The sequence below is a fragment of the Lucilia cuprina genome, chromosome 5 (assembly GCF_022045245.1).
Source record: "Lucilia cuprina isolate Lc7/37 chromosome 5, ASM2204524v1, whole genome shotgun sequence".
Lineage (NCBI taxonomy): Eukaryota > Metazoa > Arthropoda > Insecta > Diptera > Calliphoridae > Lucilia > Lucilia cuprina.
Genome location: NC_060953.1, coordinates 44,663,175 through 44,685,261, shown reverse-complemented (window position 1 = coordinate 44,685,261; position 22,087 = coordinate 44,663,175). Strand labels below are relative to the sequence as shown.

The window sequence follows — 22,087 nt, the reverse complement described above, 5'->3', positions numbered from 1 at the left end:
CTATAGAATAGACTATAGACTAGACTATAGACTAGACTATAGACTAGACTTTAGACTAGACTATAGACTAGACTATAGACTAGACTATAGACTAGACTATAGACTATACTATACACTAGACTATATACTAGACTATGGACTAGACAGATAAGACCGTTAAATATAATATAGACTATAAGCGAGACTGTAAACTAGATTATAGACAGGCCTATACTACTACTGTAGACTAGTTTATATAATTATAAATTATTATATTAACAAGACCATAAATTAGACTGTATATTAGACAATATACTTGACTATAGACTAGGCTTTAGATTATGGACTAGACTACAGAATAAACTATACTTTTAACTGTAAACTAGACTATGGACTAGACTATAGCTGTGGACTAATGGCTAGACGATGGACTAGACTAAAGGCTCTCATATAGTCTTTTTAGTAGTTTTTGTTTCAACACTTACAAACATCGTTTCCCTAAAACATTTTTAAATTTAAATCAATTTAAATAAATCAATTAGTGATGTACACAATAAATTAGAGTATAAAAAAAGAATGAAAGAATTAAAAAAATGCTGCTATATTTAATCGTACATAATTACAAAGTTCTTTTTACTTTTAAACTTATCCTAGTCTCTCTGCAATTCCCTCTCCACCTACTTACAATTATTAACACACATAAAAAACTTTACAAAAGGGTGTTGCTCCTTTATATGTATGAAAGGAGTTTGCACACTTTTCATAATCTTTTGTTGTTGCTGCATGGTATAGTGGGTTTTTTACAACAACAGAATATATAAAACATGATTTTGCATGATGCATTTTAATTACACTCATTATGCCGAGCTTTCAGTTTTGAGCTGTGTTGTTTGGCTTTTTTACTGCTGCGACTACTAAATAAATGAGTTTATGTGTGAGTACGAGTGTGTGCCGATTATCTCACTTAATGTGACTGGTTGACTGGCTACATGATTGACTGCTTTTGACATCCCTCCACCCCCAGGTTGTCATAATGTTTGCTCGACTGGCTGCATTTCCTTTTTAATTTGTTTTTTTTTGCTTTTTTGCAAACATTGAAGTTATTAATGTTTGATTAACGATTTATAAAGCAATTTTTAATTCCTTACATAAGTAATTACAAGGCATTAATAATTTATAGAGAAAGGTATTTATGAGTTTTATTCATTTTTGTTGAAGCTTTTTTTAACGAATTGTGCTGTTCACTTTTATTATTTACTAACTTCAAAAGATCAACGCTGTTTAGAAAAGTCCTTTAAATAACTGATATCAAAATGAAATGGTCTAGTGTATAGTCTAGTCTATAGTATTGCCTATAGTCTAAGGTATAGTCTAGTGTATAGTCTAGTGTATAGCCTAGTGTATAGTCTAGTGTATAGTCTAGTGTATAATCTAGTGTATAGTCTAGTGTATAGTCTAGTGTATAGTCTAGTGTATAGTCTAGTGTATAGTCTAGTGTATAGTCTAGTGTATAGTCTAGTGTATAGTCTAGTCTATAGTCTAGTCTATAGTCTAGTCTATAGTCTAGTCTATAGTCTAGTCTATAGTCTAGTCTATAGTCTAGTCTATAGTCTAGTCTATAGTCTAGTCTATAGTCTAGTCTATAGCCGAGCCTATAGTCTAGTCTATAGTCTAGTATATAGTCGAGTCTGTAGTCGAGTCTATAGTCGAGTCTGTAGTCGAGTCTATAGTCGAGTCTATATTCGAGTCTATATTCGAGTCTATAGTCGAGTCTATAGTCGAGTCTATAGTCCAGTCTTTAGTCTAGTCTATAGTCTGGTCTATAGCCTAGTTTATAGTCTACTCCATAGTCTAGTCTATAGTCTAGTCAATAGTGTTGTCTATAGTCTAGTTGATAGAAAGGTATATAGGTTAGTCTATAGTCTAGTCCATTCGTAAGTTTATGGTGCAGTGTATAGTCTAGTCTATAATCTTGTCTATAGTCTATTTCAGTTAATAGTCTATTATCCAATATTTAATTAAATTAATAAAATAAATTTACGTTTCGAGTTTATCACATTTTTGGTTTCATTTATTTAAATTCAATTCTCTCAATCTACTTCTTCAACAAAACGGGGGCGGCGAAGGGAGTGGCAAGGGGAGCAGCATAAGCAGCACTTACAACGGGAGCGGCAGTGTAATGAGCAGCTACAACGGGAGCAGCAGCATAAGCGGCAGGGAAGGCAGCAGAGTGAGCAACGTGATGAGCATTATAGGTGGAGGCATAAGGAGCTACATAAGAAGCATGACCGACAACAGCGGGAGCAGCGGCATAAGTCAAAGGAGCAGAGTAAGCCAAAGGAGCTACCAAACCAGGTTTAGCGGCAGCAACAGCCAACAAAGCGAAGAAGCAGACAGCGATCTAAAATAATAAGAATTTTTATATTAAAATCAAAATTGATCCTTTAAGGAGTTGATCTCTATAAGACTTACGAATTTGAACATTTTATTAAAGTTTGAGTTGTTTTGTTTTGGTTGTACAATTAGTAATTGTTAAATGTTTGTATTTAAGTTTATGGCTTTTATAGTTAACATTTTTGATCGATTAACTACTAGTATTAAGTAAAATAATTTAAACAATTTATGCCGAACGTGAGCTTTAAAATAGAGGGGTTTTAAACCTGAGTTAAATGTTAACGGTAGCTTTTACACATATTATGTTATACTTAATCAAACACCTGTTTAAAATGTAATAAAATGCATTTTTATTAATTTATGTTCTTTAAGGTTAAAATTTCATGATCAGGGTTAAATTTAATTACTAAAATTTGTTTTGGAATTTCAACAAATTATGTTTTTAGTCAAGAGCCTAAGACATTTTTAAAAAGTATAAAAGACTTTAATTTTATAGCTAACATTTAACAATTACTAATTGTACAACCAAAACAAAACAACTTCAAACTTAAACAAAATGTTCAAATTCGTAAGTTTAAAAAAGAGATCATTTCCTTAAAGGATCAATTGATTTAAATATAAAACTTATTATTTTAGATCGCTGTCTGCTTCTTCGCTTTGTTGGCTGTTGCTGCCGCTAAACCCGGTTTGGTAGCTCCTTTGGCTTACTCTGCTCCTTTGACTTATGCCGCTGCTCCCGCTGTTGTTGGTCATGCTTCTTATATAGCTCCTTATGCCTCCACCTATAATGCTCACCATGTTGCTCACTCTGCTGCCTTCCCTGCCGCTTATGCTGCTGCTCCCGTTGTAGCTGCTCATTACGCCGCTGCTCCTGTTGTAAGTGCTGCTTATGCTGCTCCTCTTGCCACTCCCTTTGCCGCCCCCGTTTTATTGAAGAAGTAAATCAGAGAATTGAATTTGACAAAAAAATAAATGATTTAATTACGAAAGACTGAAATAATTGTGTTTTTTTATTTTATTGTATTACTTAGTTTGTGTCGTTTAGTTGCTTGGCAAATTATTGATGAAATTTGTTGGTAACTTAGACGATGTGAATTAACACTTTAACAGTCGAAATCCTTCAATTTCCTTATAAATAGAAGTTGGATCTAGATCTTATATGGATACTACAGTCAATTGTAGATCGATCCAAGATTCACTTGGTAATAAGAATACTGTTATTCTAGAGTAAGTTTAAAATCAGTTTAATGGGAGTATTACATATGTATGATGTTTATCTGAATTCAATTCATTATCCAATGTTTATGCTTTTTTGTAGTTTTGCTCATCTCTCTATTATTTATGAAGTAGTTTTTAAATGAAACTTCACAAAAGTATGTCTAATATAATTATGAAGGGTTTGGATACCTATGTTGTCTGGGGTCATCAGAAAGTTGATTTCAATAAATCGACAGACGGACAGACATATAGACAAAGCTTAATCGAATAATCTTTCTATAATGATCCAGATTTTTATATCCTGATAAAGCTCTTCTTAGTAGCTTTATCTGTAGTCCGTCGGTCAATGAAAATCTTGTACATAAGGTAGAGGACTCGATTTTTAAGACAATTTCATAAAATTTTCACCATACGACTTGCATCCATTAACAATGGTCTTAATAAGGACACATTTCATCTAGCCCCCATACAAATGACCCTTCCAAATTGGGAGTTTTAATTGATAACTAGTTCTCTTCACTAAAATTTTGTATAAAAGAGAATACATTTTTTTTTAATAATCTTCACTCATTTGACATTAGCCCCTATATAAACTATCCTTAAGAAACGACCATATTTAAAACAAACCCTACAATCCTTTTTTCTTACAAAATGAACAATCAACTATTTACAAAATTAATGAAAACAATTTTTTTTTAATTTATCACATTTTTACTTTTATTTATTCAAAATTCAAATCTCTGAATTACTTCTTCAACAAAACGGGGGCGGCGAAGGGAGTGGCAAGAGGGGCAGCATAAGCAGCACTTACAACGGGAGCAGCAGAGTAATGAGCAGCTACAACGGGAGCAGCAGCATAAGCAGCAGGGAAGGCAGCAGAGTGAGCAATATGATGAGCATTATAGGTGGAGGCATAAGGAGCTACATAAGAAGCATGACCAACAACAGCGGGAGCAGCAGCATAAGTCAAAGGAGCAGAGTAAGCCAAAGGAGCTACCAAACCGGGTTTAGCGGCAGCAACAGCCAACAAAGCGAAGAAGCAAACAGCGATCTAAAATGAACAAATAAAATGCTAATTATTTAGCAAATTTTTAAGTTTTCAAAAACTAATAAAACTTACGAATTTGAACATATTTGTTTTTTTAGTTTAAGTTGTTTTCTTTGGTTGTACAATTAGTTATTGTTAATGTTTAAGGTGAAGTTAATGTCTTTTATACAATTTCTGTTTAAGTAGCTAATACATAAAATTTATTGTGGGTTTGATTTATTATTCCGTACGTGACATGTTTCTAATTTTAATAGGTTTAAACTTCACGATGTAGATGGTATGATTAAAAATAAGTTAACGTCTTAGTTATGTTGTATTTAAATAAAACTTAGTACTTTATGTGTATTATTAGATTATTTGATAGTTAAATTTATAACAAAAAATATGCTACATTTTATAAATTTTATTTTCAAGAAAGTAAAAATGAAAATGTTGTCTAATTAAAAATGTATGAGCTCTTTCTCGTAAAAAAATTCATTAATTAAAGGATGTTTATAACTGGAAGGAAACGATTATTAATAATAGTCCAATGTCGTGGATCGTCAAACAAGAATTTTCAATGAACCTGGAAGACATAGACTAGACGACAGGCTAGCCAAAATATTGGACTTTACGTTATTGAGTAGACATTAGATTGATTATAGACAAAATTGCAGACTATATAAAATAGAACACATACAGACTATACACTATTCAATAGATTAGATTGTATACCAGCAGCGGATATAGACTATACTATAGACAACACTATAGACGATACTATAAACCAAACTATTGACTCGATTACTTTAGATTAGACTATAGACTAGACTATAGACTAGAATAAAGACTAGGCTATAAAGTAGACTAAAGACTAGGCTATAGAATGGCCTATAGACTAGGCTATAGAATGGACTATAGACTAGACTATAGACTATTCTATAGACTAGACTATAGACTAGACTATAGACCAGACTATAGACTAGACTATAGACTAGACTATAGACTAGACTATAGACTAGACTATAGACTAGACTATAGACTAGACTATAGACAAGACTATAGACTAGACTATAGACTAGACTTTAGACTAGACTATAGACTAGACTATAGACTAGACTATAATTCTTAATTATTTGCAAAAAATCCTTTTATTATTTCCTAAATAATAATTAAACGCTTTCAAAAATATTAAAATTACATTTAACATACAAGGCTCCTCAATAGTTTTTTTTACTGGTTCAATATGCATACGTCATTGGTAAATATTTAATTTAACATCTAAGTTTACTTAAAAAAACCAATATTACCTTGTTGCTATTGACTTAAAAAAGCCAGCATGTCTGGCATATTAAATGAAACCTTATTATGCTTTTTACAAAAATCCCAAAAATTAAAATACTAAACAAATGTATAAAAGACTTTAACTCTGCAACATCTAATAACAATTACTAATTGTATCACCAACCTCAAACACAAACTCAACCAAAAATGTTCAAATTCGTAAGTTTTAATATTTTTTTGCATTGATAAAAAATCCAGTGTGTTAAAATTTAACTCTTAATTATAGATCGCTATCTGCTTCTTCGCTTTGTTGGCTGTTGCTGCCGCTAAACCCGGTTTGGTTGCTCCTTTGGCTTACTCTGCTCCCTTGACTTATGCCGCCGCTCCCGCTGTTGTTGGTCATGCTTCTTATGTAGCTCCTTATGCCTCCACCTATAGTGCTCACCATGTTGCTCACTCTGCTGCCTTCCCTGCTGCTTATGCCGCTGCTCCAGTTGTTGCTGCTCATTATGCCGCTGCTCCAGTTGTAAGCGCTGCTTATGCTGCTCCTCTTGCCACTCCTTTCGCAGCCCCCGTTTTGTTGAAGAAGTAAATCAGAGAATTGAATTTTGAATAAATAAATGCCAAAAATGTGATAAACAAAAAAATTTAGACGTCTTTTAATTAGAAGATAGTAGATTAACTCTTGTTTTCTATAACATATTCTTAACAAAAAGAGTTAAGTAATATGAACTAGAATCAATCCAAATATGTTTCAAAAGGTTAGTTAAGGCTACTCGAGTTTCGCGCTAGTTATGGAGTTCATTCAGAGGACTTGTAGCCCATTGTGAGAGCCTTTGAATAAACATTCTCCTATGTTAAGAGTTCGTTCATAAAAGGAGAATGGTTTCTTTCTCTAATTTAGTTGACTATGTAGTTCATGCAGTCCCCGTGAGATTCAGTCAATATTTGTAATAATACTGTTCATATTTACTAGTAACTCATCCTGAGACAGTCGAGATCATGGGGACAAACTCTGCTAAGATAGAGTAGTCTGTGCTCTTGCAGTTACATATAAGGTTTTGTACCGATTACTCTTCTTTCTCACCCAAACAACTTCTACAGTAGCTTTAGACTATATGTTCCGACATATGTCCAATTATTTAGTTATAGCCGCGAAAAGCCGAACGTTTTTTACCAAAGAATTCTGGTCTTATCCTGTAGAACAGTTTAGCTTGTATCAGGTACAAATATTTGACAAAAGTCGGAAAGACTTAATTTTAGCTCGATTTAAGAATGCTCTTGCTTTAGGAATATTTTCTTGATGCAATATCGGATGTAGAACTTATAGATTGGATGGTTTCTTAATATATTTTAAAAGGACCAATATCGAAATATTTTATAAAATTTATATTTTTTTCAAATTTGTATATTTACATGGTCATTCTTAACAACTAGGATAGATAGTCATTAGCATGTTATTAGGATTTCTAAGTGTAAAAAAAATCCCCGAAATTCCCTAGATATTTTTTCAATACGAAAATCGACAACATCATATAGACTTTTACAAAACTAAGTTGTGTCGGTATTTATAGATATCCTAGAACACTTAATATAATTGTGGTTTATGTCCCTTGATCAAGAATATGTACCAGGCAGATAGAGAGACGGACATAATTAAATCACTTTAAAAAGTGATTCTAAGCCGATTGATATACAGTAAAGTGGGTGTACGGCTAATATTAATGGATTTCATAACTATCAGCTTATTTCGATACTTCCTTGTAGTAGATTTTTTTTCTTTTAAAAGTTCTATTTCTGCTTATTAAAATCCAAGAATTGATACGAACAATAAATTTGTTTCCGTTTGTCTCTAAGGATATCGAAAAACATCGTTTGAGGTACAACTTAAAACTAATTGTAACTCCTTGAAACTAAACTCCTTAAAATAAATTCATTACAATTTAATAAGAAAAACACAAATATTTCAGTCTTTCGTAGTTAAGTCATTTATTGTTTTCAAATTCAATTTTCTGAATCTATTTCTTCAACAAAACAGGAGCGGCGAAGGGAGTGGCAAGGGGAGCAGCATAAGCAGCACTTACAACGGGAGCAGCGGCATAATTAGCAGCTACAACGGGAGCAGCAGCATAAGCAGCAGGGAAGGCAGCAGAGTGAGCAACATGATGAGCATTGTAAGTAGAGGCATAAGGAGCTACATAAGAAGCATGACCAACAACAGCGGGAGCGACGGCATAGGTCAAGGGAGCAGAGTAAGCCAAAGGAGCTACCAAACCGGGTTTAGCGGCAGCAACAGCCAACAAAGCGAAGAAGCAGACAGCGATCTAAAATAATAAGAAATTTTATATTAAAATCAGTTGATCCTTTAAGGATTTGATCTCTCTTTTAAACTTACGAATTTGAACATTTTGTTAAAGTTTAAGTTGTTTTGTTTTGGTTGTACAATTAATAATTGTTAAAGTTTGCTATAAAGTTAAAGGTTTTTATACTTTTTTTGTTTTGAAAATTTCTTACGCTTGTGAGTAAAAACTTAATTTTTTGAAATTCAATAGCAAATTTTGCTAATAAAAAATTTAACCTTGATAATGAAATTTTAACCTTAAACAAAAAACATAAATTAATCAAAATGCTTATCAATATACATAATTATAACAGTTACTGGGGGTGAGTATAACATGATGTGTGTAAAAACTACCGTGAAAAAACACATGCATTAACATTTAACTCAGGTTTAAGAAACCTTTACTTTAATGATCACGTTTTGCATAAATTGTTTATATTATTTTATTTAATACTAGTAGTTTAAACGATCCAAAATGCTAACTATAAAAACCTTTAACTTAAACACAAACATTTAACAATTACTAATTGTACAACCAAAACAAAACAACTCAAAAAATGTTCAAATTCGTAAGTTTTAAAGACAGATCAAACTCCTTAAAGGATCAATTGATTTTAATATACAAAATTCTTATTATTTTAGATCGCTGTCTGCTTCTTCGCTTTGTTTGCTGTTGCTGCCGCTAAACCCGGTTTGGTAGCTCCTTTGGCTTACTCTGCTCCCTTGACTTATGCTGCTGCTCCAGCTGTTGTTGGTCATGCTTCTTATGTAGCTCCTTATGCATCCACCTATAATGCTCATCATGTTGCTCACTCCGCTGCTTTCCCTGCTGCTTATGCTGCTGCCCCTGTTGTAGCTGCTCACTACGCCGCTGCTCCCGTTGTACGTGCTGCTTATGCTGCTCCTCTTGCCACTCCCTTTGCCGCCCCTGTTTTATTGAAGAAGTAGATTCAGAGAATTGAATTTTGAATAAATAAAACCAAAAATGTGATAAACTTAAAAAATTTTATTATTTTTATTCCGCAAACAGTGGATTAAGATTTCATTAAAATTGATTTGAATTAATTTCAGAAAAATTATTATTATTTTAAAAAAGTTTATGATATTGGAGACAAGTACTTAATGATCACTTGTTTCTAACCTCAATATGTTTTGAACTACAAACGTAATTGTGATAACTTTATGTGCAGCCAATAGTAATAACAACATATTATTATTTAATAATAGTTTTCGCGCCTGAGTTGCTCTCTGACCCATAGTGCGATCTCTTGTAACGAGATTCCATTCCAAAATTTTTACATAGCAATAACAATAAGTTTGTCTATTTGTCATAAAAAATTAAGAGAAATAAAATATCCTTTTTTATGATATTCAAGAATAAAGGATATTTTCAACTATATGGTTCTTGCGCCAGGACTTTTTGGAATATTAATGAAATGCCAAAAACAAGTGATCGAAGAATTGTCGAACGAAACATATTTTGTTTCGGATAACTGGTTTCAAAGGTATTCAGTCATCAACATTTCTAATTTTGAAGAAAAATACCCGAGATGCCCTACTTTAGAAACCCATTAAATATAAATCGAATGAGTTAAAAAATCTAATTTATACGCCATAGAACCGCATTAAGGAGTAGAATATATGCTCCTAATTTGAAAAAAAAATCTAAGGGGATAAAAATTTAAAACAGCTTTTCTTGATCGATTTATTATAGAATTACTCAGAAATAAAAAATACACACAAAAATAAATAGCAATTAATTTAAAAGATTCAGTACATAAAATTCAATTTTAAACAAAATTGTATTCTTTTTGCTTTTTTGAAAGTCAATAAACATCACTTACCCAGGAGGTAAACGAATTAACTTAATGCTACTTTTGAAGTGGTGATAAATGTTATTCTTTTGGAAGTACTTCATTTTATGTTTGCTAGAAAGTTTTTGCTACTTATTGGTTTTCAACTGGTACCTTTTCTCAAAAAAAAATTAACAAGATGTCTACCGAGTGAATTATTTATTTTATACAGGAAGTCTTCGAAACTTTTTCATCATTCAAATGTTTTGATATTCTGAGTTATTGAATTAAGAATAATGATTCTAATTCAATGAAAATTTATAAGAGAAAACTTTTTTGAAAACATCAAAAATTATTTCTTTGCATGTTAAGGACATGTAAATAAATCTTAAAGTCACCAGATTAATGTATATGTTTAAAGAAATTACTGGAACATCTACCATAATAAATTGAAAATATTTCCTACACATTACAAAAAAACACACACACATAAATATTTCAGTCTTTCGTAGTTAAGTGATTTATTGTTTTAAAATTCAATTTTCTGATTTACTTCTTCAACAAAACGGGGGCGGCGAAGGGAGTGGCAAGGGGAGCAGCATAAGCAGCACTTACAACGGGAGCAGCAGCAGCATAATGAGCAGCTACAACTGGAGCAGCAGCATAAGCAGCAGGGAAGGCAGCAGAGTGAGCAATATGGTGAGCATTATAGGTGGAGGCATAAGGAGCTACATAAGAAGCATGACCAACAACAGCGGGAGCGGCGGCATAAGTCAAGGGAGCAGAGTAAGCCAAAGGAGCTACCAAACCGGGTTTAGCGGCAGCAACAGCCAACAAAGCGAAGAAGCAGACAGCGATCTAAAATAATAAGAATTTTTATATATAAAAAATCAATTTATCCTTTAAGAAATTGATCTCTTTTTAAAACTTACGAATTTGAACATATTGTTAAAGTTTAAGTTGTTTTGTTTTGGTTGTACAATTAGTAATTGTTAAAATTTTGCTGTAAAGTTAAAGACTTTTATACTTTTAAAAATTTCTTGTAATAGTTACTAAAAACATAACTTTTTTGGAATTTCTAAATTTTTCTTAGCAAATTTTGTTAATTTAATTTAACCTTGATCATGAATTAATAACCTTAAACGAAATCATAAATTAATCAAAATGCATATCATTATATAGATACAAGAGGTGCTAAGGTAAGTATAACATAATATGTGTAAAAACAACCGTTAAAAACACACATTAACATTTAACTCAGGTTTAAAAAACCTCTATTTTTAGCAACACGTTTAGCATAAATTGTTTGAATTAGTTTATTTAATCGAACACAAATTTTAACTATAAAAGTCTTTAACTTAAACACAAACATTTAACAATTACTAATTGTACAACCAAAACAAAACAACTAAAACTTTAACAATATGTTCAAATTCGTAAGTTTAAAAAAGAGATCAATTCCTTAAAGGATCAATTGATTTAAATATAAAAATTCTTATTATTTTAGATCGCTGTCTGCTTCTTCGCTTTGTTGGCTGTTGCCGCCGCTAAAGCCGGTTTGGTAGCTCCTTTGGCTTACTCTGCTCCCTTGACTTATGCTGCTGCTCCCGCTGTTGTTGGCCATGCTTCTTATGTAGCTCCTTATGCCTCCACCTATAATGCTCATCACATTGCTCACTCTGCTGCCTTCCCTGCTGCTTATGCTGCTGCTCCCGTTGTAGCTGCTCACTATGCCGCTGCTCCCGTTGTACGTGCTGCTTATGCTGCTCCTCTTGCCACTCCCTTCGCCGCCCCCGTTTTGTTGAAGAAGTAAATCAGAGAATTGAATTTGACAAAAAAAAATAAATGACTTAACTACGAAAGACTGAAATATTTGTGTTTTTGATTTAAAAATAAGAGATTTTGGTCGATGGTTTTGGATTTTTAGAAAACTGTTGTAATCTCACTATATAGTCATAAATCCATATTTTAAAAAAAGTCTTAAATTTTCGCACATATAAACCAGTTTGACTGATAACATATGATAATTTTAAAACCAAATTTTAAACGATTTTCGTTTTTCACTATAACTGAATAAGTTTTGCTTCAAAGTATACCCGACAACACTTTAGTGGTGAGAGTATATTTGGTTTGTGATGCATGATGCATGTAACGCATTAAAATATTATAATTATAATTCTATAATCACCTTAAAATACATCAATCGGCTCAGAATCATGTTCTTAATCAATTTCGCTATGTCCGTCCGTCTGTCTGTCCGTTCACGTAAACCTTATTATCAAACTACAAGTACCAATTTTCAAGATATTTGATAAAACTTGACACAAGGATAACCTTCATACAACCATACCAACCAAATAGGGCTTTTGAGTCCATAATTATGTCTAATGTTCTAGTACTACCAAAATTAGCACAACTTAGTTTTGTTCAAGTCTGAATATTACTGACGATTTTCGTAATGATCGGGCTTCATTTCATCCTAGTTCCCATACAAAGCCCCCTTTAAAAAATGATTTAAATTTTAATAAACAAATAATAGAAAATAAAAACAATCCACTTATTTGGTTACTATTCACTAGTGTACAGTATCATATGGTCGGCAAGGACCGACTAAATATTCTTACTTGTTTTTTATAGCTATATATAAAAAGTGAAATTCAATTTGTTTGAGAACCATATTTAGCTCTTCTATCTTTAAATCCCTTGAAATGTTTACAAGTTTTTTTTTTAAATTATAATATGTCATTAAACATTCAACCCCATTTTACTTTAAACAATTTTTTTTTTAACTAAGCCGGTCTTGTCTGGAAAAAGTTTGGACTAAGAATCATCTGTTAGTCTATAATGCCATGTCTGTACGTCTGTTTGTCCATATAAAACTTACAATCAAATAACAAGTCGCAAATTTAAAGAAAATTATATATAATTTAGAAGCAGGTAATGACTTTGTAATTGTAACCACTTATCTAATAACATACTTTTCACTGACTACTACATATCGACATGATTACACAGAAGTAGTCTAGTAACGTTTTATTTATCATATAATTACTTTCTAATTCATTAGACAATTTCTTCTTAAAGATTTACATTCAATGATTTCTGTAATTATTGCAAATGTGGCAAGTACTTGCCTTCAAAGTTTTGGAAAAAACTACACCTAGGCTATTCTGAAAAATGTCTGAAAATAACTATTTAATAAATTAAAGAAAACAAAAATTTTTCGGTTTATCACATTTTTGGTTTTATTCAAAATTCAATTCTCTGATTTACTTCTTCAACAAAACGGGGGCGGCAAAGGGAGTGGCAAGGGGAGTAGCATAAGCAGCACTTACAACGGGAGCAGCGGCATAATGAGCAGCTACAACGGGAGCAGCAGCATAAGCAGCAGGAAAGGCAGCAGAGTGAGCAACATAGTGAGCATTATAGGTGGAGGCATAAGGAGCTACATAAGAAGCATGACCAACAACAGCTGGAGCAGCAGCATAAGTCAAGGGAGCAGAGTAAGCCAAAGGAGCAACCAAACCGGGTTTAGCGGCAGCAACAGCCAACAAAGCGAAGAAGCAGACAGCGATCTAAAATGAAGTGTTAAAATCTAATATTCTGGATTTTTTAATCTTTTCAGAAAAAATATTAAAACTTACGAATTTGAACATTTTTGTTTGAGTTTGTGTTTGAGGTTGGTTGTACAATTAGTAATTGTTATTAGTTGTAGCAATGCTAAAATCTTTTATATATTTTTGTTTAGTATTTAAATTTTTGGGATTTTTGTAAAATAGCATAATTAGGTTTCATTTAATATGCTTAACAGATACTTTTTAAAGTTAACAGCAGCAAGGTAATATTGGATTTTAAAGTAAATAATTTACCACCTAAATTATACATTTACATATGACATGTATATTAAACTAATAACAACTGATGAGTTTTATGAGTTTAATAAAATTTCATGATTTACAAATTTATTGCTAAATACTTACGATAGATTAAAACTAATTCAACTAATTAAAAAAGTCTATTCTCTGTCCTATGTAAGGTCTAAAGTCTAGAAATAGTCTAGTCTAGGATATATTCTAGTCTAAATTCTAGTTTATATTCTACTCTATAGTCTAAACTGCAATCTTGTCTATAGTCTAGTCTATAGTCTGGTATATAGTCTAGTCTATAATCTAGTGCATTGTCTAGTCTATAGTATAGTATATAGTCTAGTCTATAGTCTGGTCTATAGTCTAGTCTATAGTCTAGTCTACAGTCTAGTCTATAGTCTAGTCCATAGTCTAGTCTATAGTCTAGTCTATAGTATAGTATATAGTCTAGTCTATAGTCTGGTCTATAGTCTAGTCTATAGTCTAGTCTATAGTCTAGTCTATAGTCTAGTCTATAGTCTAGTCTATAGTCTAGTCTATAGTCTAGTCTATAGTCTAGTCTATAGTCTAGTCTATAGTCTAGTCTATAGTCTAGTCTATAGTCTAGTCTATAGTCTAGTCTATAGTCTAGTCTATAGTCTAGTCTATAGTCTAGTCTATAGTCTAGTCTATAGTCTAGTCTATTATAATGTTTTTTATAATTTCTTCCAGAAAATCTATTTTATTAATTGTAAAATTCAGTTTTTATAAAACTACAAAATTAATAGTAGAGATAAATCAAAAAGTTCAATTTAAGTGTAACAGTATAAAGCCGTTAAAATATTTTAAATTTTATCATGTCTGCCCAAAAGTTCAAACCAATTAAAAAGGAAAAAATGTCACGTACAGAATAGTAAATCAAACTCATAAATAATTTTTTCAGCTACTTAAACCGAAATTGTATAAAAGACATTAACTTCACCTTAAACATTAACAATTACTAATTGTACAACCAAACAAAACAACACAAACTCAACCGAAAATGTTCAAATTCGTAAGTTTTACTAATTTTTGAAAAACCATTTCAGTTTGTGTGACTAACGTTTTATTTGTTAATTTTAGATCGCTGTCTGCTTCTTTGCTTTGTTGGCTGTTGCTGTCGCTAAACCCGGTTTGGTAGCTCCTTTGGCTTACTCTGCTCCTTTGACTTACGCCGCTGCTCCCGCAGTTGTTGGTCATGCTTCTTATGTAGCTCCTTATGCCTCAACCTATAATGCTCACCATGTTGCTCACTCTGCTGCCTTCCCTGCTGCTTATGCTACTGCTCCCGTTGTAGCTGCTCACTACGCCGCTGCTCCCGTTGTACGTACTGCTTATGCTGCACCTCTTGCCACTCCCTTCGCCGCCCCTGTTTTGTTGAAGAAGTAAATCGGAGAATTGAATTTGACAGCAACAAATAAATGACTTAACTACGAAAGACTGAAATATTTGTGTTTTTTATTTTAAATTGAGAAAATATATTCAAAATTTAAATTCCAGATTAGCAGTTTCTATACTAGCGAAACCTAGAAAAGTATATTTTTTAAGGATCGCACCATGCTGAATCCGAATATGGCCTCATTGTACATATTTAAGATTTTATAACAGCACTTTCTGAGTTTTCTGAGTCGATTAAGCTATGTCCGTCTGGCTGGCTATCCATGTAAACCTTGTGCGCAAGGTACAGGTCGAAATTTTCAAAATAATTGGATGAAATTTGGCACATACTCTTTTTTTTTGCCCAAGTATGAAGCCTATTGAAAATGGATAAATTCGGTCCATTATTTCGCCTAGCCCCAATTCAACCATACCCCATGAATAGGGCCTTTAGGCTAATAATTAAGTTAAATGTTCTATTATGTCAACAAAAGTCGGTTTGCTTTATAGAATATTTAATGAAATTACCGTTTTTTGTAATGATCGGAGCTCATTTGAGCCTAACCCCCAAACAAACTCTCTTCAAAAAATGACTTGAAGGTCAAAATTCACCTATAAACACTAATAAGACTTTTAAATTCTACATAAATAAGTTTAAAGTGGTCGTAAGTTCATCTACCAAAATTTATAAGGATAGGCCCATATTGTCCCCTATTCCCCTTTAAGTCCTCTTTTAAAAAATCTCTTTTTTGACAAAAATAAGTAAAAATATTCCATAATAATGTTAAAAACAAATCAAAAGCTTTTTTAATAATACTCATTTTTAACATACTGAATGGTGTAGGGTATCATATCATGGGTCCAGTCCAAATATAGAGAGCGAATAGAATATAATTTTAAAGTATTATTTCTAATTTTATGATCCTAATTGTTACAAAAACTGATGTGGGTATGAATTGAGTATATTTTGTACATCTGATGAACTCTAATGCCTAGTTTTGAGATAACTATCTTTAAAACTGCGATCTGAATTTCGACTAAAAATACATTGGCAAAATCCCTTCAAAGTTTCCAAATAGACTGTTATCAAATTAATTAAAAGAAATCATGATTTTTTGTTTAAGTTTATCACATTTTTGGTTTCAATTTTATTCAAAATTCAATTCTCTAAATCTACTTCTTCAACAAAACGGGAGCAGCAAAAGGAGTGGCAAGAGGAGTAGCATAGGCAGCGGCGTAATGAGCAGGGGCAGCAGCTACAACTGGAGCAGCAGCATAAGCGGCAGGGAAGGCAGCAGAGTGAGCAATATGGTGGGCATTATAGGTTGAGGCATAAGGAGCTACATATGAAGCATGACCAACAACAGCGGGGGCAGCAGCATAAGTCAAAGGAGCAGAATAAGCCAAAGGAGCTACCAAACCAGGTTTAGCGGCAGCAACAGCCAACAAAGCGAAGAAGCAGACAGCGATCTAAAATGGATATTGAATACAATAGTTATAGAAATTCAAATGGATTTTACAAAAAAAACTAATAAAACTTACGAATTTGAACATTTTGAGTTGATTTTGGAGTTGAGGGTTTGATGTACAATAAGTAATTGTTAATTATTGAACTATTTTTGTTACTTTATATACTAGCAGTAGTTCAAATAACTTAGACTAATAAACGTGACTTGATAATATCATTAATTTTTACTGGATATTTGTAAAATTTATGCAGACAATCCATATGTCTTTGAAAATTATTAAAAATTCCAAAATCTTTTTAAATAGAATTAATAATATACTGTTTATAGATATAAATAACATTCAGAAAATCCCTAATGCTAAAATAATTATAACAATATATTACGCTTACCTTCATAATGGGCTTTAGTAGTAAAACCAATATAAGTATTAAGTATTAAAATTACTTTTGTAAAAAAACCCTACACTTTTAATAACCACCTCATGCTTAGCATAATTAATGAATCAAAAAGTTCGTTTAACATCGAACCTAAAAAAACTAACTAAACTTTAGTATAAAAGTCATTCAACTCAACACATTCATTAACAATTACAAATTGTCTAACAAACTAAAACAACTTCAAACTTTAACAAAATGTTCAAATTCGTAAGTTTTAAATATTTTCAAAATCTTAAAGGATTTATTGATTTTAATATAAAAATTCTTATTATTTTAGATCGCTGTTTGCTTCTTCGCTTTGTTGGCTGTTGCTGCCGCTAAACCCGGTTTGGTAGCTCCTTTGGCTTACTCTGCTCCCTTGACTTATGCCGCCGCTCCCGCTGTTGTTGGTCATGCTTCTTATGTAGCTCCTTATGCCTCCACCTATAATGCTCACCATATTGCTCACTCTGCTGCTTTCCCTGCTGCTTATGCTGCTGCTCCCGTAGTAGCTGCTCACTACGCCGCTGCTCCCGTTGTAAGTGCTGCTTATGCTGCTCCTCTTGCCACTCCCTTCGCCGCCCCCGTTTTGTTGAAGAAGTAAATCAGAGAATTGAATTTTGAATAAATTGAAACCAAAAATGTGATAAAACGAAAAAATTTGTGTTTTTATAATTTTTGCTGTATTTCTTTAGTTTTTGAGAAAAGCGGATTTTTATGTTTTCACTTTAAATGTCGGCTTTTGGTGAAAAGTAAAAGTGATCACAGATTTTGCTCTATCTCTTATAGTTTTCGACAAAAACATATCTTTATGTTTTCACTGGGTTTTTTGTGGAAAATAAAAGTGTTTTGTTTTTTTTTCATTTGGACCAGCACTCAGGAGATGACCCCTACTTATGCGAAGCATTGTGTTGAAACTAGCAAAATAGGTTGTGGGAATCAGGATAAAGGAAGTAGTGTTTGTGAACATTTCATTTTAATCTTCTTATATCGAAAGTGGCGAGGAATAACTCTGCAGGAAGTTTATTACACATACGAACAGTGCGGCTGAAGGGGAGCTTATTTGGGGGGTAGAGTCAATGATGGACCGATCCTCATAAAATTTTTTAGATAGATTTTAACTCGTATGAAACTTACTTATGTCGAATTTCATTTGTATACTAGTATTTTTAAGCCATTAATGAGGGTTAAAGTCCTTTTATGAAGGGAACCTTATATGGGGTGTAGCGTCAATTATGGACCGATCCTCATAAAATTTTGCATAGTGATTTTGGATCATATGAATCTTACTTATGACGAATTTCATCGCTTTATTTTTAAACAAGTAATGACGGTTAAAGCTGATTTTCGAGGGGCCACTTGTATGGGGGCTATCCGAAAACGTGGACCGATATTGCCCATTTTCAATACCAACATAAGAAATATTTATGTGAAATTTCCGAAAGACGGACGGACAGACATGGCTAGATCGTATTAGAATTTAATGACGACCCAGAATATATATATATACATTTGTGGGTCTATGACCTTTATTTTGATGGTGGGTATACAAATATTAATTATCTTTCCCGCGATAAGCTCAAAATGATGGAATTTTTGACACCTAATTCGAAAAGATCTCAGAAACATTTTTTTGATCATATTATACTGAAATCGAATTTATATACATTCCGAAAAATTTACCCATATGTCTTTGAAAATTTTTAAAAATTCCAAAATCTTTTTAAATAGAATTAATAATATACTGTTTATAGATATAAATAACATTCAGAAAATCCTTAATGCTAAAATAATTATAACAATATAATAACCATTACCTTCATAATGGGTTTTAGTAGTAAAACCAATATATTAAGTATTAAAATTACTTTTGTAAAAAAAAGCCCTACACTTCTAATAACCACCTCATGCTTAGCATAATTAATGAATCAAATTTACCCATTTTTACCCAATATAAAAATCTCCAAAAATCTCTCCTTAGTGGATCTACATAACCAAACTTTTACTTAAACTACTAATTCATTAAAATTTTTACAGCGTGTTCCTGTATGTCTGGGCGTGAAGCCACACTCATATTAAGAAAATATAAAATCCGTATATTTGAGATATATAATATAACAGTTAGTGTCTTCAAATTTTGTCGCAGCCACTTTAGTGTCAATATGATTATTTAAAATAAAAAGTGGGTGGACTAGTATTAGGGGGTGTGGCACCTCCCATATAAATTAAATGCAAAAATTCATTTATCTGGGAAACTAATAGAACTAAATTCTTAAAATTTAGCACAAAGAACTTTAATATTCATCTGTACATTTTAAGGGAAAATATCGGACTTTCATCTGGGAGGCTTTGATCCCCCAAATAAATAAAATAGAAAAATTCGTATATCTGAGAACTATTAGAGCTAGAATCTGAAAATTTTACTTGAAGAACTTTGACAGTCATCTGAACATTTAGAGTTCAACAGGCGGAATTCCAATGGGGTACTTGGTACCTCCCATATGAATTAAATACAAAATTTCATTTAACTAAGAAACTAATAGAACTTTATTCTTTCTATGGGACCAAATCCTTATAAAAAATTAAGCGCAAATGGGAACATGTAAAAAAGTACTTATTTTTAAGGATTTTTAATTAACCAGCAGTTCGACGGGACAGTCCCAAACTAACCACTTGTGGTGGCCCCTAGCCACCTGACTACCCAGGTGACTAACCATTTTAACACGGGCTTGTCCTAGGAGGAAGTCAATCGTCACTCTACACCCTACAAAGAGACAGTTAAAAGACGATCAAAAATAGTCAAAGGATGGTAATCTCCAAATGGGTTCTTGGAAGTCAGTCACATTACTAGCTATTTAACTGGCGCTACTTTTCTTGCTATAAAACTTGGGCATGGACTTGTTCTAGGATAGTAACGATTTACTTTTATTCTTGATGATTGGCCCAAAACATGCGAACTGGAGCCAACAGGTGGTAAGATATTAATGAAAATAAAGGTTAAAAATTTCAAATGTCTACTCTCTAGAATACTATGGCACATCAATGTGACGATTGACCCGAAAGATATAAATTTGAGTCAACCAGATGGTGGCATATTAGTAGAAAGTAACAATCATTTATCCAATAGAAAATAACTACTTTAGGAAATTCAATAAAACGAAAACAACTTTTAAGAGTCTAACCTCAAGATTACTTGGAGTCAGTAAAAAGACGATTGCCTCCGCTCTCGCTTTCAAAGAGGACACTAAGTGACGACTGTCTTCATTCTTAATTACAAAGGACACATTCGTGACGAATGACCCAATACATACGAATTACAATCATCCAGGTGGTTAACTATTAGTGGAAATTACCGTCTTTTTATATTAATTGACTCTTTGTCGAACTGCTGGGTAAATATGTTTATTTCCTACATTACTTTACTGAGGACAGTATTATGTATGTTCATTTCAACCTTGTGGTGTTAGTTTATTTTTGTCCAGTAACATCCCTCTTCCCACACTTTTAGATTGCAAAACGATCAAAAATTAATATTAAACATTAAAATTCCAAACTTTTTAAATAATTTTGTTACATATTCTTAAAAATACATAACCTTTACTTTCACACTTCAAAACATGAATTTTAACGGTATTTATAAACAGTAGCCCCCAATTTAATATCTTTCATATATTCGTCATAACAACAAATGACAATTTAATATAATACGACCTTTAAACTGCCAACGTGTTAAGCATAGTTAATGAACAAACACTAGTTTTAATGGTTAAAACTTAAAACCAAAATAAGTATAAAAGACTTTAACTAAAACACAATCATTAACAATTACTAATTGTACAACCAAAACAAAACAACTTCAAACTTAATCAACATGTTCAAATTCGTAAGTTTTAAATATTGTCAAAACCTTAAAGGATCAATTGATTTTAATATAAAAATTCTTAATTATTTCTAGATCGCTGTCTGCTTCTTCGCTTTGTTGGCTGTTGCTGCCGCTAAACCCGGTTTGGTAGCTCCTTTGGCTTACTCTGCTCCCTTGACTTATGCCGCTGCTCCCGCTGTTGTTGGTCATGCTTCATATGTAGCTCCTTACGCCTCCACCTATAATGCCCACCATGTTGCTCACTCTGCTGCCTTCCCTGCCGCTTATGCTGCTGCTCCCGTAGTAGCTGCTCATTACGCTGCTGCTCCCGTTGTAAGTGCTGCTTATGCTGCTCCTCTTGCCACTCCCTTCGCCGCCCCCGTTTTGTTGAAGAAGTAGATTCAGAGAATTGAATTTTGAATAAATGAAACCAAAAATGTGATAAACCGATAAATGCTTAAGTGTTTTCTATTGTTTTTTTGTTTCCTAATTGAGAGGATCTTTTAGATTTATTTCAGGGATTTAAGCATATAGTGCCGAAAAACGAAAATTTTCAGATTTACATAACATTGTTTAAAAGTAACATGTATTGACATCAAATTCAAAGACATACACTTAGGGGTTTGTTGGGATCGAAACCACGATAACCGGTCAACTAGAGCCTTTAAGCATATTAAATTTTCAAAATTAAAAATTATTTTTTCCCATATAGACTTCTCCTATACCCTCCTTAAAATACACCAACCAGCTCAGCATCATTTTTTGAGTCGATTTAGCTATGTCCGTTCGTCTGTCCGTCCATCCATCTGTCTGTCTGTCTGTCTGTCCGTCCAAACTACAGGTCACAATTTTGAAGATTATTCAATAAAATTTGGTACATGATCTTCTCTTATCCCAGGGACGAAGCCTATTGGTAAATGGTTAAGATCGGTCCATTATATCACCTGTTCCCCATACAACTAAACCCCCGAATAGGGCTTGTAAACATTGTAATCAAACTACAGGTCGCAATTTTGGACGTAATTCCATGAAATTTGCAGATG

The 22,087-nt window shown here is 32.6% G+C and overlaps 12 protein-coding genes across 15 annotated transcripts; 7 read left to right on the top strand and 5 right to left on the bottom strand.

The window, feature by feature from the left end:
- Positions 1 to 2,021: 2,021 nt before the first annotated feature.
- LOC111683335 (cuticle protein 38-like) lies at positions 2,022 to 2,487 on the bottom strand. The gene is made up of 2 exons (XM_023445404.2): positions 2,452 to 2,487; positions 2,022 to 2,380 (listed from the first exon to the last, which is right to left on the bottom strand). The coding sequence occupies exons 1-2, from the start codon at positions 2,461 to 2,463 to the stop codon at positions 2,075 to 2,077; spliced, it is 318 nt and encodes a 105-aa protein (XP_023301172.2). The 5' UTR covers positions 2,464 to 2,487; the 3' UTR covers positions 2,022 to 2,074.
- A 411-nt stretch (positions 2,488 to 2,898) lies between these two features.
- On the top strand, positions 2,899 to 3,352 carry LOC124420114 (cuticle protein 38-like). Its single transcript, XM_046952065.1, has 2 exons — positions 2,899 to 2,941; positions 3,010 to 3,352. The coding sequence occupies exons 1-2, from the start codon at positions 2,930 to 2,932 to the stop codon at positions 3,313 to 3,315; spliced, it is 318 nt and encodes a 105-aa protein (XP_046808021.1). The 5' UTR covers positions 2,899 to 2,929; the 3' UTR covers positions 3,316 to 3,352.
- Positions 3,353 to 4,292: 940 nt separating this feature from the next.
- LOC111683350 (pupal cuticle protein C1B-like) lies at positions 4,293 to 4,753 on the bottom strand. The gene is made up of 2 exons (XM_023445420.2): positions 4,712 to 4,753; positions 4,293 to 4,642 (listed from the first exon to the last, which is right to left on the bottom strand). Exons 1-2 carry the CDS (start codon positions 4,721 to 4,723, stop codon positions 4,337 to 4,339), a joined length of 318 nt encoding a protein of 105 aa, XP_023301188.2. The 5' UTR covers positions 4,724 to 4,753; the 3' UTR covers positions 4,293 to 4,336.
- Positions 4,754 to 6,073: 1,320 nt separating this feature from the next.
- Positions 6,074 to 6,541, top strand: LOC124420380 (cuticle protein 38-like). Its single transcript, XM_046952971.1, has 2 exons — positions 6,074 to 6,121; positions 6,189 to 6,541. Exons 1-2 carry the CDS (start codon positions 6,110 to 6,112, stop codon positions 6,492 to 6,494), a joined length of 318 nt encoding a protein of 105 aa, XP_046808927.1. The 5' UTR covers positions 6,074 to 6,109; the 3' UTR covers positions 6,495 to 6,541.
- A 1,325-nt stretch (positions 6,542 to 7,866) lies between these two features.
- LOC111683348 (pupal cuticle protein C1B-like) lies at positions 7,867 to 8,342 on the bottom strand. Its single transcript, XM_023445418.2, has 2 exons — positions 8,298 to 8,342; positions 7,867 to 8,226 (listed from the first exon to the last, which is right to left on the bottom strand). The coding sequence occupies exons 1-2, from the start codon at positions 8,307 to 8,309 to the stop codon at positions 7,921 to 7,923; spliced, it is 318 nt and encodes a 105-aa protein (XP_023301186.2). The 5' UTR covers positions 8,310 to 8,342; the 3' UTR covers positions 7,867 to 7,920.
- A 407-nt stretch (positions 8,343 to 8,749) lies between these two features.
- LOC124420381 (pupal cuticle protein C1B-like) lies at positions 8,750 to 9,279 on the top strand. Its single transcript, XM_046952972.1, has 2 exons — positions 8,750 to 8,812; positions 8,886 to 9,279. The coding sequence occupies exons 1-2, from the start codon at positions 8,801 to 8,803 to the stop codon at positions 9,189 to 9,191; spliced, it is 318 nt and encodes a 105-aa protein (XP_046808928.1). The 5' UTR covers positions 8,750 to 8,800; the 3' UTR covers positions 9,192 to 9,279.
- Positions 9,280 to 10,532: 1,253 nt separating this feature from the next.
- Positions 10,533 to 11,015, bottom strand: LOC124420377 (pupal cuticle protein C1B-like). Its single transcript, XM_046952962.1, has 2 exons — positions 10,969 to 11,015; positions 10,533 to 10,894 (listed from the first exon to the last, which is right to left on the bottom strand). The coding sequence occupies exons 1-2, from the start codon at positions 10,978 to 10,980 to the stop codon at positions 10,586 to 10,588; spliced, it is 321 nt and encodes a 106-aa protein (XP_046808918.1). The 5' UTR covers positions 10,981 to 11,015; the 3' UTR covers positions 10,533 to 10,585.
- Positions 11,016 to 11,433: 418 nt separating this feature from the next.
- Positions 11,434 to 11,906, top strand: LOC111689801 (pupal cuticle protein C1B-like). The gene is made up of 2 exons (XM_046952970.1): positions 11,434 to 11,472; positions 11,544 to 11,906. Exons 1-2 carry the CDS (start codon positions 11,461 to 11,463, stop codon positions 11,847 to 11,849), a joined length of 318 nt encoding a protein of 105 aa, XP_046808926.1. The 5' UTR covers positions 11,434 to 11,460; the 3' UTR covers positions 11,850 to 11,906.
- A 1,360-nt stretch (positions 11,907 to 13,266) lies between these two features.
- Positions 13,267 to 16,881, bottom strand: LOC111689803 (pupal cuticle protein C1B-like). Of its 2 annotated transcripts, none has more exons than XM_046952969.1 (2): positions 16,840 to 16,881; positions 13,267 to 13,611 (listed from the first exon to the last, which is right to left on the bottom strand). In XM_046952969.1, exons 1-2 carry the CDS (start codon positions 16,849 to 16,851, stop codon positions 13,306 to 13,308), a joined length of 318 nt encoding a protein of 105 aa, XP_046808925.1. In that variant the 5' UTR covers positions 16,852 to 16,881; the 3' UTR covers positions 13,267 to 13,305. The 2 variants fall into 2 exon arrangements, with proteins under 2 accessions (XP_046808925.1, XP_046808924.1); XM_046952968.1 differs by lacking the exon at positions 16,840 to 16,881 and adding an exon at positions 13,681 to 13,721.
- Positions 14,893 to 17,842, top strand: LOC124420379 (cuticle protein 38-like). Of its 2 annotated transcripts, none has more exons than XM_046952966.1 (2): positions 14,893 to 14,935; positions 17,481 to 17,842. In XM_046952966.1, the coding sequence occupies exons 1-2, from the start codon at positions 14,924 to 14,926 to the stop codon at positions 17,784 to 17,786; spliced, it is 318 nt and encodes a 105-aa protein (XP_046808922.1). In that variant the 5' UTR covers positions 14,893 to 14,923; the 3' UTR covers positions 17,787 to 17,842. The 2 variants fall into 2 exon arrangements, with proteins under 2 accessions (XP_046808922.1, XP_046808921.1); XM_046952965.1 differs by lacking the exon at positions 14,893 to 14,935 and adding an exon at positions 17,360 to 17,410.
- LOC124420378 (cuticle protein 38-like) lies at positions 14,893 to 21,498 on the top strand. 2 transcript variants are annotated; one of them, XM_046952964.1, is made up of 2 exons: positions 14,893 to 14,935; positions 21,138 to 21,498. In XM_046952964.1, exons 1-2 carry the CDS (start codon positions 14,924 to 14,926, stop codon positions 21,441 to 21,443), a joined length of 318 nt encoding a protein of 105 aa, XP_046808920.1. In that variant the 5' UTR covers positions 14,893 to 14,923; the 3' UTR covers positions 21,444 to 21,498. The 2 variants fall into 2 exon arrangements, with proteins under 2 accessions (XP_046808920.1, XP_046808919.1); XM_046952963.1 differs by lacking the exon at positions 14,893 to 14,935 and adding an exon at positions 21,022 to 21,065.
- Positions 14,901 to 15,351, top strand: LOC111683344 (pupal cuticle protein C1B-like). Its single transcript, XM_023445414.2, has 2 exons — positions 14,901 to 14,935; positions 15,004 to 15,351. Exons 1-2 carry the CDS (start codon positions 14,924 to 14,926, stop codon positions 15,307 to 15,309), a joined length of 318 nt encoding a protein of 105 aa, XP_023301182.2. The 5' UTR covers positions 14,901 to 14,923; the 3' UTR covers positions 15,310 to 15,351.
- Positions 21,499 to 22,087: the final 589 nt, after the last annotated feature.